General features: G+C 32.9%; 2 protein-coding genes across 6 annotated transcripts; one reads left to right on the top strand and one right to left on the bottom strand.

Annotated features, from left to right (window-relative positions):
- Positions 1-1,120: 1,120 nt before the first annotated feature.
- LOC144573828 (ruvB-like protein 1) lies at positions 1,121-5,113 on the bottom strand. Of its 5 annotated transcripts, none has more exons than XM_078323586.1 (13): positions 4,908-5,111; positions 4,625-4,813; positions 4,164-4,295; positions 3,481-3,630; positions 2,871-2,912; positions 2,617-2,772; positions 2,395-2,529; positions 2,245-2,310; positions 2,053-2,159; positions 1,872-1,971; positions 1,699-1,790; positions 1,528-1,597; positions 1,121-1,412 (listed from the first exon to the last, which is right to left on the bottom strand). In XM_078323586.1, exons 1-13 carry the CDS (start codon positions 4,986-4,988, stop codon positions 1,323-1,325), a joined length of 1,410 nt encoding a protein of 469 aa, XP_078179712.1. In that variant the 5' UTR covers positions 4,989-5,111; the 3' UTR covers positions 1,121-1,322. The 5 variants fall into 5 exon arrangements, 4 of the variants coding, with proteins under 4 accessions (XP_078179712.1, XP_078179729.1, XP_078179720.1 ...); XM_078323603.1 differs by having other exon boundaries at positions 4,625-4,785; positions 4,908-5,035; XM_078323594.1 differs by lacking the exon at positions 2,871-2,912 and having other exon boundaries at positions 4,908-5,113.
- Positions 5,114-12,000: 6,887 nt separating this feature from the next.
- Positions 12,001-14,494, top strand: LOC144573855 (ankyrin repeat-containing protein ITN1-like). The gene is made up of 3 exons (XM_078323626.1): positions 12,001-12,501; positions 12,797-13,206; positions 13,509-14,494. The coding sequence occupies exons 1-3, from the start codon at positions 12,075-12,077 to the stop codon at positions 14,340-14,342; spliced, it is 1,671 nt and encodes a 556-aa protein (XP_078179752.1). The 5' UTR covers positions 12,001-12,074; the 3' UTR covers positions 14,343-14,494.
- The last annotated feature ends 1,269 nt before the right edge of the window (positions 14,495-15,763 follow it).

The following is a 15,763-nucleotide window of genomic DNA, read 5'->3' on the forward strand; positions in this document are numbered from 1 at the left end:
TTATTATGATTTGACACATGTCATGTTGAATTTTTTTAAGCTTATCATGACTTTTGAAATTTATGACATTAGTATTTTCTTTTGAAATGTTTGGTAATTTCTATATTTATTTGTTAAATACATGCATTCACAACAACATTTAATTGTGTGAGAACATACTGGCATTGAAGCATAATATCCAAATCAGTGTTATCAGAATTAGAACGAATTGGTCAATTCAACTGGAAAAAACCGATCCAGGTCATCTGTCCAGATTGATTCGTTTAGAAGACCAATTCTGCTGTTGAACCGAAGAAATCCGGTTTAATGAACCTTTTTTGGATAAAAAGTTAAAAACCTATGACTAATGTGCGGTTCAAACCTTTTTTTAGTCTTTTTATACATTAAATGAGAAAGGGACTAACATCGAATAGTTTTTTTTGTTAATTGTACATCGAATAGTTATTGATAGGCTCTGTACATGCCTATAAAGGTTCAAACTGTCATATTCTTAGAAGAGAGAAGAGAACTGAAATGGAGGGGTGGGATCCGAGTGGACGCGGGGGACAGACTGACGGAATCGCCTTGCCTCACCTCTGAGACTCTCAAAACGGGTAGGGTTTTCTCTTTCAATACAAGATGTATATGAATTGAAGCATTTTGACGAATATGTTATACATTATCAAAATGGATTAAATCCGAATTTTGGTACTGCAAATACTGATAGATCTTTCGGATCCGAGTAATCATATGATTCATATAATATGAGATAAGCTAATTGTCCTGAAAAAAAAGATAAATACACTTTGGCTTGCCAAAGAAAAATTCAAATGATTTTAATACTAGTTCTGTTTAGCCAATTAATAAAATAAAATCCAAATTTGATATATTTTTTTTTGGAGCAGGTCGGTCTAGTTGGATAATTTTTTTTTACCATTTATAAATTAAAAACAGGAAAGAAAACATGACCCGTGATTTTTATGGAATCGGGATATAATTAAGCAACATGAGCTCCATCTTTTTTTGTTTAATTAGGCACAAGTATTTTTCTTAAGCCCTAGCATCCAACACCAGCAACAGTGAATATAAAGTAAACAAGCTCCAAAGTTCTGGAAATAACAACAGCAGATAATTGAAATTTGAATATAAATTAGCATTTCTTGAAACTCCAATGAGAATACATCCTCTAATCCATCAACCAACTTAAATAATAAATATCTTAAACCCCAAAAAGAACCTGTCAAAGAATACCTAAATACTACAAAAATACAGGCTCCTGCATGCCCCATAAATTGTACAACAAGTAAAATACCACATTTTCCATCAAACAGGTAAAGGGCAATTTAGGTAATATATCTCTCTTGTTGCTCCTGTAGTAGTTTCGCAGAAGTTTTTGCATCCAGATAGAGAGAACTGACTTCCTCTATATCAGCCTATTAATTACAAACAATTAAAAAATGCACGAATAAACATTTGGAAATGATTTTTTTTTTTCCAAAAATCCTCAATCAGTGGAATATTTTGGATAAATATTGAGAGAGTATATACCTTGCAGATTTTGTCTCTTCCATTAGTCTTCGCTACAATGCTAGCCGGTGATAGCAGCTGAATCGAATGTCTGTAAAAAAATTATGTAAGAGGATCAGAATTATGTTCCTGTAAAAGCATAGATACAATTTCATATTTTAAAACAGTAAGATAACTAAATTATTTTAGTACCGTAAAGAGGCACGCTGTCCAATTTCTCCCAGATAAGCAAGGCTTTCCTCATCAATCTCAAGCTCTTCAACTTGTGCTCTAATTGCAAGTATCTACCCAAAAAAGATATTTCAAATAAAAATAAAAGATACATTGATCTTACAAAATAGTACCTTAAGTATAAAGATATTAACCTGAATCATTTCAGTTGGGCCATATGTTTCCGTTCGTATTATTACTAACCGGTCTAGCAAGTCAACTGGTATGCCATGTGGACTTGTCATGTCAGTTCCTCTGAAAAGACATGAGAATTATAAAATTACGATGAGAGATATAATTAATTTCAATATACTGCTGTTAATATAATTGTAGTACCTAACATTGCAAATTCCTCGGTTGGTAGCAAAAATCACTATTGGGGCTAATGAGCTTTCCAAAGCACGATTAAGATATGAGAAACATTCGATATCCAACATATGAACCTGTAAAGAAGACTCAAATGACAAAGCGCACGAAAACAGGAACTTATAGAATTTTATTACAAAAAGTGAAAAGAAACAAAGATACCTCATCAATAAACAGCACACCTGGGACAAGCTCAGCAACTCCTTCATCAATGTATCTATTCACCACCTAAAATAAATTATACTGTAGTTATAGCGATGAAATCTTACAAGTGATATTTAGAATCTAAGATTGAATATAAATAAATTGAACCTTATTAATCTCCTGGCGTAGTTTGTCTGTGACTTCAGTTTTTCTTGGTTTCATCATCTGACCCATTAGTGATAAAATATCCTGGCCTCCTTGTGGCCGTGCATTCGCCGAATCTAGATCATGCAGTGTTACGTCCTTTTCAGGAGAAAAAAAATGTTTAGCTTGTTATAAAATTAAGTCTTGTTATTTTCTTCTCCGTAATTTTTGCAGAAATATTTATACCTGAACAACTTCCTTTTTCTTATGCACCTCGCCTTTGGGAATTGGTACATACTCCTCTGCTTCGAGATCAAACTCAGTTGCAAATGCATCACATCTGCCAACTCTTTTTACTGCACCACTATTTGCTTCAATATAAATCACATCACCTACGGCAACCTAGGCATACATATATTTACGTAAGAAATATGGTCAGCGCTATTGAAGGAAAAAGTGGACAGGTAATGAAGAGAGAAATTTACACACACAAAAAAAAGAAAAAAAAAAAGCAATCCATATTGTAGATAAATCGTAAAAGCCTGCATAGTAGAGGATATTCAGAAAAGGATCCTCTCTGTTAGGTTTTTCTTTAACACACCAATATTATACTTTGAAAACTAAATTAACTACAAGATATGATACTTAATATAAAATAACAAAGTTCTCTAAATGTTAATCAATAAAACATTTATGATTGAAGGACGACAGACTATATTTTCTATTCTTAACACATCATCTAAAACTGACAATATGCAATTCAACTATAATTGACCGAATAGTCTAACAGTGCTGAAGCAAAATCTAGAATCTCTCCAACAAATTCTACAATTTATTTTTATAGAAAGAAAAGTGAAAGAAGGCCAGGCACATATTACACGAAAACCTTTTTTAGGAACTCAGTCTACCTTACTGCTCTCTGTGGCTTCTGAACCTATGGTCTCACCTTTTGTTACACTTCAGCACCAGTAGATACCCATTTCCTTTTTCCAAAACAATAGGGTGCTATTTTGCAAATACTGGAAAGGAGGGCTTTTATTGGCAATACTTGGTCAATATAAGGATTCTTCATGTAACTTTCTCTAAAATAAATGAGAAAAAAAAAATTACCTTTTCCTTGATTAAGGCATCATAAATAGTAGGATCCAGCTTCAATTGTTTAGTACCTTTAACAGTCTTCAAACCGATAATCACATGGCTAATGCTCTTTCCATAACCACCTGTTGTACTCTCTGCTTCTTCAGGAGAAAGCTCGGTCACCTAATATAGAAACAATTCTTGTTCATATTTATTATAACCTAAAAAGGGGTTTCTAATATAAGTACAAATGAAAGTCAATAATTTCCTGCATTTGCAAAGAAACATAAAGAAAATTCTTTTCTCTTTACAATTAATAGCATCCAAGTTTTGCTTTATTTGCAAACAAAATCCAAAGAACATTAAGCAAGGCTGGGCAAAATGGACCTAACTAACCTGAGATTCTCCATCAACTAAATAAAACTTGTCAATTGAAATTAAACTAACAGCTAAGTTTAATTTGCTTAATTTTATTTATTTCTGTGCTTACCAGTGAAAATATAACCCCAACCTCAACGTATAAACTAAACCAAAATAATGAGAATAATGCAACACTAAAGTTCAGTTTAATTGGTGCCAGTTTAATCCATAATTAATGTGATAAAAACACTCCAAAGATTTGGGCAAAAATTAGTCAATAAGCAATAGAATCAATCGCACTAACCTAACGGATAGTTGTCAGCTACAGAATGAAAAACTAAAAAGAGATAAATTACCTCCCCTTCGTAGACCTCTTTATTTTCCTTAATACGTAATCCAATAGCTCTCCTGAAATGTTCCATGAGAACCTCAGTTTTCTTTACCTCAGTTGAGTATACCTCCGATCCAACCATTGGGCAGAATGGGACCTTAATAAGTACAACAAGAAAAATAATATCAGAATTAATCATCAGCCATCGAATTTTTATGGAAATATGGTCGATAGAGGCTGCTCAAAACAGCATCAGTATCAAGTTTGGTTCTTTTCAATGCACGAACTTTGGAAAATTGCATGTCCAGTTCAACTTAGCACAAAAACTGAATATTTTTATAACCCCACTTTCAGTACCCTTTTTATTTTATTTTTTTCTGTGAAGCATTTTATCAAGCACTTCACGTGCACGGTGCACCAAAGATTCCAACCTGGTAACCAGAACCAACTCACATTCATATAATTAGTATAGAAGTAGCGTGTTACCTTGCTTCCGAGCTCTTGAGCGATACCAAGTGCAAGCGCCGTTTTGCCAGTACTAGGCGGTCCAGCAAAAAGCAGAGCTCGTCCAGCCATTTTCTTCTGCCTTATCATATCCACAACCAGTCCCGACGCCTGTCGTGCCCCCACCTGTCCCACGAACCCTGCTGCCATAGGAATCGCGGTTCCATTGACCTGTAACGAAAAACCAACACAGAATTAAACTCATTGAATTTCTCGCTCCATGAATATAAACCCTAGTTGAGAGGACAAGAGAAGAAGGAATTACATCAAGGCCAAGGCCTTTGATATGGGTGTGAGTCGCGATTCGTTGCTTCTTTGTGGTGGATTGAATCTCTTCGATTCTCATCGTAGGTGTTTTTTTGTTTGCGTCTTTTTTTTTTTTTTTTTTTTCTTTTCCTCTTTCTCTATTTTTCTGTCGCTTCTTAGAACCTCACGGTGGGGTTTTGCGGGAGAACGGCGCTATTTTATTGTTCGGTGCCTATTCCGAATGCTCACGATAGTTTTATTGTTGCTTTGAGATTCGCGCTTTAAGGATTTCAACGGTCGCGATTTTCACCAGATCAACTCAAATTTCGAGATGTCACTGCAGATGCGAATTCCCGGCCGAACTGGGTAATCTGTCGACCTGTTCGGCGATAAGTGGAATAGTGAAGGAATTGGATGTACAAGAATTAGTATAAGAATAGAGAAATTGAGGCTAATAAATGAGAATAGAAAAATAATAATGATTTTCAAATTAGTATGTAAATGATACTATTCGAATCAAGGTTCTAAATAGCGATTATAGCGGCATAGCAGGGAGACCAAAAAAAAAAACTATTGCGAATAGCGTAGCTATAGCGGAAGCTATCACAAATAGCAATTTTTCATTTTCAAACTTTATATTCTATATTTCTACTAATTATCAACATAATCAATATTAGAGAATTGATGTAACAACTAAATGACAACTAATCTAAGTCTATACTTTTTATCAATTACGCAAATAAGAATGAAAAAAAATCTAAAAAGTAACATTATTTAATAGTTTATACTTCATAGTATTACATATTATAATAGACAAAGAGCAATTAATTTTATAAGGTAAATGAAGTCAATATACATATTTAAACATTTTATAATTATAATAATAATCAAAATCAGCTTTCAATTGAAACGAACGATAATAATTTTACAAATGAATACTATTAAAAGAGTAATCAAAATGAATAATTAGTATTTGAATATTTCTCGATATAAAATGATAGAATAAATCACAAATAAAAATAGAAGCATATAGTTTGGTTTGGTATACTTATCGTAGAAGACCATGTAGCATTAGAAATAAGAATAGAAGTACAAAAGTCCATATAAATTGCAAAAAAAAAATCATGTAGCATAGCGATAGCTATAGCGGGTCTCATATAGCGGTAATAGCGGTCAGCTATTATAGCTATAGCGGTCGTAGCTGAGTTAGCGCAATTTTATCTCATAGCTTAGCGTTTATGGTCCGGAAAAGCTATAGCGTAGCTATAGCTAGCTATTTAGAAGCCTGATTCGAATTAATAAAAAGATTATTTAAATTGTAAATTTGGAATAGTGAATAGTTCTAATTGAGCAATAATAGTGATAATGTGGTGGTAATTAAGAGGAAAGATAGTTAAGAGGGGTCTCAAACGAATTGTAATAATATGGAGATAACAAAAGTGGTGTCAAATGATATTTTCTCTCTTCACAAACGAGAATAACATATTTTTTTTAGAAGATGAGAATAGTATGTTAAACTAAGTGCACCTCTAATTGAACAAAACTTAAATTAAATTGCAATTGAAAGTAAATATATGAGTTTAGATAAATTTGACAAGCGGAATTTTAACGGAGTTCGGCAAAACAAAGGCCTACGTCTCCGGTGCTTCGCAACCTTGAGTGGTGCGCCTTTCTATTACCCAATATGAAAGGATTACAACTTGTGAACCGTTGAGCCCTTACACACCAAGCGGGAAGTCAAACGGTCAACTCAAAGAGATGAGAACAAGGTCTCTTAGTTCAAGCTACTCAAGAGAAACACTCAATAGATCACTCTAACCTAATATAATTTGAGATTAATGAAGTATGTTTGAGGTTGTTGAGAGATTTTGAAGTTTTAAACTCTCACAACAATGGAGTAGGCTAAGCTCTCAGAAAATTTCTTTTTAGAAGATTAGGGTCGGCTTAGATGATTTGAGAAGAAAGCCCAATCACCTATTTATAGAGTCAGCTCAGAAATGAGCTAATTGTGCTAAAACGTTACAACGTTTTTCTTTTGCGATTTTTAGGTTTTCAAATTGACTAACAGCTCAGCTTAAATGCTCACAAACGTTACAACATTTATAAAACGTTACATAACGTTTTGCTCTGTAACATCTTGATCAAAAACAAGATTTTTGAAATCCAATTTTTTTAATTAAAACGTTACAACGTTTTGTGAAAACGTTATAACATTTTTAGGACTTTTGTACAACTGAATTTTAGTCTCTTAATATCCTTAAAACGTTACAACAATTTTGCAAAGCGTTATAATATTTTTTAGAGGATTTTACAGCTGGATTTCGTGGTCCTTTAACATCCTTAAAACGTTATAACGTTTATATAAAACGTTATAACGTTTATATAAAACGTTATAACGTTTTATGTTTTCTCTGAGTTTGATCAAGCTTTTACTTGATGTTTTTGACAGGAGTAAAACGTTATAACGATTTACAAACGTTACATAACGTTTTCTCTGTAAAAACAGCCTCAAACATGCTTTACTATTTATTAAATATTACAATTTACATTCTTGACGAATATCTTCATGATTTCTTCAGTCCAAGTATTATATATTGCAATTCCAAGTCTTCTTGAACCTACATAATCTCAAAGTAGAAGAAATCGTAAAATTCAATAATTATATGTTTTTGCAAATTAGTCAAATAGACATAAAAGATTATTGTACAAACAACATAGTAGTTGTTCCAACATTTTCAAAAAATAGAAAATTAATGTTGTTATAGCTATTTTGAATAACAAAGGTATTCTGAATAGCAAAAGTGTCATTTCTAAATAGTAGTTATTCTCAAATAGCAACTAGAGAATTTATAGAATTGAAAATTAATCACTTATTTCCCTATTCTAATTGTGTTCACAAATAGAGTTGATGAACTTAGGAACACCCTATTCTTGTGTCCTTATTGAGTTTTGCTAACGCTCTAATGACTTAAACACTGTTAATAGATTATAATTCATATTCAATAAAATGTGGAATGCAAATTCAATAGATAAATTATGAAATAAAAATAATATTATAATTAAATGTTAAACTGACATTAATGATAGTAAAAAAAGTTAATTCAAATAAACACTACATTGTAAACTAATATCTGACTTCATATGACTATAAATACCTTTTGATTGCTCCATAACATACCAAAGCACATAATGTATTTCCATAACTAATATCTGACTTCGTTTTAAAACTTTCGACACTTTAATAGTTATATTGACTTTCGATGTAATTCCACTCTTCGTTTTTTTATAACATTTTTTACAACTAGAGCTAACATTAGCTAGGTTCAGATGAAACTGGATCTAGCATTTTTTTACAACTGGAACTATAAATTGCTCATATTTACAACTATAAATTAGCATAATGTGGAGCTAATATTATTTAAGTTAAGTTCAAATGGTACTGATACATGTCAGAAGCTAACATACATGCATCTAGTGTCTTTTATTATAAATTTAGGCATAGTTTTATGTTAATTTCTACCATACTCAAAAGATCTTTCACAGATTTGGTGCCAATACATGATTTTTTTTTCTTTTCTTTTAAGTTTTGACAAATTAAATTTCTACTAGTATTGAATTATTACTTATGTATCAACCAAATATTTTGATAAAACCCACATCAAACTATAGTCTTTAGATAAGTATAAAAATGGAAGAGAAAAATCCACATAAAAATATTTTGGTAAAACTCGTGTCAAAAATAAGAAAAAAATGCACTGTATGTCAGTACTTCTCGCTAGAGTGGCTAGATGGCCTTCATTTTTGATGATTTACGATATGATAAAATTAATTATCAAAGTATGAAAAGGATAAGCATTAATATGAAATGTTTTCCAATTTTATTTTTGGTTTCTTATTTGTATACCTCCAATTTGTAAAATAAATCCTCACTACTAATAACATGAATGTTTTTTTAGCATTCAATCACCTATCTGTCAAGAGAGGATCTAAGCCATCCATTGAATAAATCTGAGCCGTTGATCAATATCATACTTTAATCTCAGCCATTAACATTTATTTTGAGCTTTGATTTTAGAACTACTAATGTGTGGTTGTAATTTGATGTAATTCAGTGTAATTTTTTTGTTGTTTTATTTTTGTTTAAATGTAATCACTGACAGCCACTGTCAATTTCTAAAAAAAATATTTATTTTGATGTTAAGCATCTATTTCATGTTGTCAAGCGTGTAGAAATCTAAATTTAATTAGAGACGTATCCGCCACCTGAAAAGATACATAGAAATTAGGAGGACTTTCTATCTCCACGTGTTTCTTACTTTTTCCTTCCCGAAGCGTTCTTTTTTCTTTTTCTATTTTCCTTCTCGACGACGCCACAGAGAAGAAGATACATAGAAATTGGGAGGACTTTCTATCTCTTTTTTTTCCTCTTTTTTTCTTCTTGGTTCTTCGATCTCTCCTTTGAAAAGAAGAAAATTTTCATGCAAATTCAAATTGGGAGGACTTTCTATTAACATGATGACATTAGTTTTTCGATCTCTCCACAATGGATTTGACAGGTAATTTCTCCGCTATTGCAAGTTCAAATTCAACAGACTCTTCTGTCTTTCTATATCAATCAAATTCACTGCTCTCAAATTGCAGATCTGATTTTTCATTTGCGATTTGCATTTGTACAATCTCCCTCTTCACTCAAACCAGAGGTTCCACAATTAGCAAAGAAGCTCAACCAGGTATTTGCTTTGTTAACGTTTTGAAGAATTTTAATTTTAGTTGGTTACATTGTAGTGTTTGGCCTTACTATTGTGCAGTTGTTGTATTGTGTTTTATAGAAGCTCAATTTACCCTTAGTAATGCAGTACAACACTAAAAAATTCTGGAACAATGACAAAATTTAAAGAAGAGTGGAAAATCAACCCTTTGTGATATCCAACTGACAAATAAAATCAAAATTAACAAAAAAAATCAAAGTTATAAAGAGTTATGACATCACTTCATAAATATATCAAATGTTTTATTTTTTGGCATACACTCTAAACAAGAAAACTTTTTCTTTACAAAATTATTTAAATCAATATACTAAGATTCCTAAAAAAAAAAAAGAGGACTGTCCATCCCACAAGCGGTCCGCTAGTGCTGTGACCCACCCGTGGGATGGGCGGTCTGCTTGTGTTTTGGGCCGCGCGTGAGCCTGGCGGTTGGGGCATTTAAAAAAAAAAATCCAATGCAGGGTTATTTTTAAAATTATATTTTTTTAAGAGTATTAGTAAAAATGGCCACATCGTGAGATATCATTTGAAAGAGAAAATCAAACATACTACTCTTCTAACCTTTGATTTGTTATTTTATCAAATAATCACCGAAAATCGGCTTTAAAATTGACGGAGGAGAAACTCACTTCCCCGTTACTATACAAAAAAACTAACAAGAATAAAAAATCGCATTCTATTCTCTATTTCATCACAAAATTCAATTCCATTCCTCACTTGAAATTGGAAAAGATACTATTTCATTTTCTCTAATCCTCTCAATTTTCGATCTGTCTCTCAGCCGAATGGCCCGAAGGGGTTTTCTTTCCGGAATTTTATTAATATTAAAAAAATTCAAAATTTACAAAATGCACCCAAATTCAACTTATCTCTAGATCTACCCAAACCATAAAATTTCGGATCCAGAGGGTCTCTTTCCAAAAAATTATTTTTCAGATTTGTGGTTCCAGGAAATAATTTCATGGATTTAGGATTTTTTTAATTAAATAGAAAATATTATGATTTATGTATTTTTTATTGAAATATTACAAATATTTTATATATTTTTTAAAATGTATGGAATATTATATACTTGAATTTTTAAAAAGACTGTGGCAAGTTATCTGGATCAACATTTTTCATGCCGGGTTTTTTGCAACTGTAAAAAAAAATAATATATTTCTGTATGTGTTATTAGAAAAAAGAAATAAAAATATTTTGAATCTGAGTTATTGATTCCGGTTTTAAAATCACCTATAAGTAAATAATAAAATATGATTTTTCTATTTTCCGAAAAAAGACAAAATGTTAGACCGAAATAATTTTGATATCAAACTTTTTTTCTTATTATGCAGATTTAAATATTTGATATTATTGATATCAATATCTAATATTTAGCATCACATCATGCGTCAAGGATATTAGACGTGTAGGTGCCGCAGGAGATTAAATACTCCCAACCCAACTCAGCCAAATTCATACCAATCTCCCATTTTTTATTTTAATTTATAATTTCAAATTCAGTTACATAAAAAAAATTATTGGAAACGTATACAATTAAGTTTGTTTTGGGGAATTTTTGAGTTGGATTTCCAAATTTAGGTACGAATTAAAAAAAGAAAAAAAAGAACACTCATAGGCATGTACAAACAGATGTGTCGATACATATCATGTTCTTAGTAGTGTCATACTCGATTTTCATATTATTTAAGATTTAATACGACACCACTAATTCAGAATACAATACATACATACACAAGCCCGATATGTATCCGGATACCCGCTACGTGTAGAGTAATAGCACACTAGCCTCCAACCATCACACTGAAGGACACAAGAAGACCAACTTCCTAATGAATTCGTATCCTCTGAGATATCTCAAAATTTGCGTGACTTTACAGAAATTTCTAACCGTTTAAATAAGTCCTACACGAATCTCAAAGCACAAATGATACAGGCCCCGTGCGCTATTACCGAATAGGAACCGAACACGTCGGTCACGCAAAAGTTGTGATATCTCAGAGGATACGCACCCCTTCCTAATTCCTACTATCGAGTCAGTTTGGTCGAAGACAATCTAAAGAAAGGACCAGAAGTGGGTCCGGCGGCCTCATCCTTTGCTTTCCTGCTGCTGAAAAAGCAACTATACATAATCAAATCCATCCTTGTCTTCTTCTACCTTTTTCTTCTGTGTTTTCATAACAGAAACGGGTCATTTATCAGGCATTTTATACATTCTTTGCACAATTGTCTACGCGGGAATATTTACAGGAAATCTCAATCCAAACTGCCGTGCCATCTTTTCTTTCTCAAACTCTCCTTCCTGCCTCTTTCCTTCCCCCGCTTTTTCTGTCGCCACCTCGCCGTATAAAAACCCTCTATGATAACCTCTGCCTTTCTCTCTCAAACTCAGCACGCCATTAGAGACCTCAATTGCAGAAATGTCTCTCGAGATAGAAGAAACTACTCCATGTGAGCTAGCCCCGTCTCCACCTCCACTGGTACTGTCCACCTCCAGCAAAACCATGGACAGGAGAGGAAGCATGAGCAAGTATGTGCGCCAAGTAACCGGACGTCACAACGATAACGAGCTCCATGTTGCAGCACGCCAAGGAGATGTCATGGCTGTGAGGTTGATTTTAGAGGGGATCAGAGATCAGGCTGAGAGTGAAGATGTTGCGGAGATCCAATCGTTGGTTGCAAGTGAGGTGAATGATGTGGGAGATACACCGTTGATTGTGGCAGCTGAGAAAGGGTTTGTAGAGGTGGTGGTGGAATTGGTTAAGTATTTAGATAGAGACGGTGTGGTGGTGAAGAATCTCTGCGGGTATGATGCGTTCCATGTGGCGGTTCGAGAAGGTCATCGAGGTTGGATTTTTTTTTCTTTTATTATTTCTTTGAATATGAATTCAATTAATGAACAAAAGTTAACTCTAAAGCTTGTCTTACAGAAGATTTATAATAAGTCACAGATTAATTAAGTCATATTAGAATATTTTAAGATTGATTTTGAAGTACATAGCACTCTTTGTTCTAATTATTCCATGCTAATAATTAGTCTTGAGTTTACTTTTTAATCAGTTCATATAGTTAAAATTTTGGTTCATTTCATGTAGTTAAAAATAAGAAATACTCCTTGATTAATGTTTTGTATTTTGTACAGCCATTGTACAAGAACTTTTGAATTACGATTCTACGCTGAGCAGAACATTTGGCCCATCAAAGGTAACCCCACTCATATCAGCATCGACACGGGGACACCTTGACACAGTTGAGTTACTACTTGAGCACAAGTCGGACCTATTCGACATATCAAAGGACAACGGCAAAAATGCATTGCATTTTGCGGCTAGACAAGGCCACATAGAGGTGGTAAAGGCGTTGCTCGAAAAGGATCCACAACTAGCAAGACGGACTGATAAGAAGGGTCAGACTGCATTACACATGGCTGTAAAAGGGACGAGTTGCGGTGTGGTGAAAGTGCTCGTAGATGTCGATCCTGCGATCGTCATGTTGCCCGATAAGAACGGCAACACGGCATTGCATGTGGCTACGAGGAAGAAGCGAGCCGAGGTAATTTACTGTTTTTGCTTTGTCATATCCATGCTATATATGCTATATATTGCAGCAGTTATATAAAACACAGGCTTGTTTGAAAAAGAAAAGAAAAAAGAATGACCTAAAAAATACATAAGGTTACAATGAAGAACAAAAATAAAAATTAAATGTAAAATTTGGGTGAATTATGAGCCGGTTTTCTCCTCCATTCCGTTCTCTTCTTCATATGTTGACCCAATAAACCATTTGGCCCAATTGTGCAAAATTGCAAAATGAAACATCAAACTATGCTTAAAAATTTTTGGTGCATCATGCAGATGGTAAATGTTCTCCTGCTACTACCTGACACACATGTGAATGCGCTAAATCGCGATCACAAGACCGCGTATGATATTGCTGAATCCCTACCCCTCTCCGAAGAATCATCTCAAATAAAGGAATGTTTATCCCGATATAGCGCACTCAGAGCAAAGGAACTTAACCAACCCCGAGATGAGCTCGGCAAAACCGTTACTGAGATCAAGAACGACATGCATACACAATTGGAGCAAACACGAAAAACCAACAAAAATGTGCATGGAATTGCTAAGGAACTCCGCAAGCTGCACCGTGATGGCATCAATAATGCAACTAACTCTGTGACAATTGTTGCTGTGCTATTTGCCACTGTGGCATTTGCTGCAATTTTCACTGTTCCAGGTGGAAACCAAAATGACGGGCTTGCGGTAGTGTACATGGCCACCTCATTTAAAATATTTTACATATTTAATGCAATATCACTATTTACTTCTCTAGCGGTGGTGGTCGTGCAAGTAACACTCGTGAGAGGCGAGACCAAATCGGAAAGACGAGTAACCGAGGTGATCAATAAATTAATGTGGTTAGCATCGGTATGTACCACAGTTTCATTTCTTGCTTCTACATATATTGTTTTGGGAAAGAGATCTCTGTGGGCTGCAATACTTGTTACACTGATTGGAGGCATGACAATGGTCGGCGTGCTCGGTACAATGACCTATTATGTGGTTAAGTCGAAGCGGGTCCGAAATATAAGGAAGAAGGAGAAAATTTCTAAGCGTAGCGGGTCCAGCTCGTGGTACATTAATTCCGACCTGTCAGAATCTGAGATGAAAGCTATATATGCAATCTAAAAGTAGATTGTTATAATTTATCGATGCCAAAATATTTGACAATAAACATGTTCAATTTCTTCTTTCGTTTAATTTGTATATAAGAATATTCCAGCTAGATTAACAATTGCAACAAAAGGTTTCTCGTTTTATATAAACAAGTATTCCATCCATTGTTCTTCTTTTCTCTTATGGGCCTTGCACTATTCTCAATCGCTATTATAAGTTAGCATTTTAGTATTTTACTTATATTGGGCCGGGCCGAGATATAAGGCTGAAATATTGTCAACCCAGAAAAAGTGAACTGACGCCTATGGGCCTTGAAAAGAAAATAAATATATAAAAAAAAGTGAAATGAAATGAAAGAAAATTTGTCAAATATATTCACTGAAATTATTGGATAGGGTTTTTCAAAGTCTATTATCTACACGCATGTATAGACAGTTAGACACTCACCAAAAAAATACAGATTGACCCATCTAAAATCGCCATTTCGAGTCAAATAATAGTTACACAATTACATGAAAAATTATTTGTTATCAGAGTGTGCTATGTATTCATATTTTCGTTTTTAAATTAAGTTTAAATAGTCAATTCGAACCTCTCAGTATGATATTCATATAAAAACGTACTTTAAATTAAAAATTTACAATTTTAGATTGATAAAAAAAAAATCATAAGATTTAAAGATTCTGAACCATCCCAATGCAGTCATTTTCTACCTATCTAAAAAATAGTAAAAATATGTAAAATTTAGTCTTCAATATAATTTTATATGGAGATCGTGTTGAGCGGTTCGTATCGACCATTTTAACTTTAAAAAAAAATTTCAAGATATGAATTCATTATACAGACTAATATGCACATTATAAATTATGTTAACTAACTATTTTTGTCAATTCGTCGGAAGAAAAAAAATGCGAAAGAAGTGTTTACTCTTCTTGAATAAATTCAAGTAGAATTTTGGGTTAGACCATCAAAAGGTGAAAATATATAGGATGAATGAATACTGTAGTTAAATAAATAACTTTTCTAAGATCTGAACTAAATTTCCGATAAAAAATAATATAAAAAATAATTTACATTTTTTTTGTTCCTTTTGGGTTGGACTTATATTCTTGCACTAAAACTGGAGTACCTAACTACAAATAAATATCACTTTGTTTACAAATAAGGACGGTGCTAGAAAATAGGATTGGGCATAATTATATAATTATTTTAAACATAAATATATTTTTATAATTTTTTGAAAGAAAAACATAAAAAGAAAACATATTTGAAAAAAAGGAGCAATTAAGTTACCATCCAAAATATTTCAGTAACATGCATATATATTACTTGTAAGTTACAATTAAAAACCTCATTTATCAATACTGAAAAATAAAGCCTCAAAAATAGAAATAAGAAAACCATAATATATTATTTAATTAGTTAAGGTGGCA

This window comes from Carex rostrata, chromosome 2 (genome assembly GCF_964058835.1).
Source record: "Carex rostrata chromosome 2, lpCarRost1.2, whole genome shotgun sequence".
In the NCBI taxonomy this organism is placed as follows: Eukaryota; Viridiplantae; Streptophyta; class Magnoliopsida; order Poales; family Cyperaceae; genus Carex; species Carex rostrata.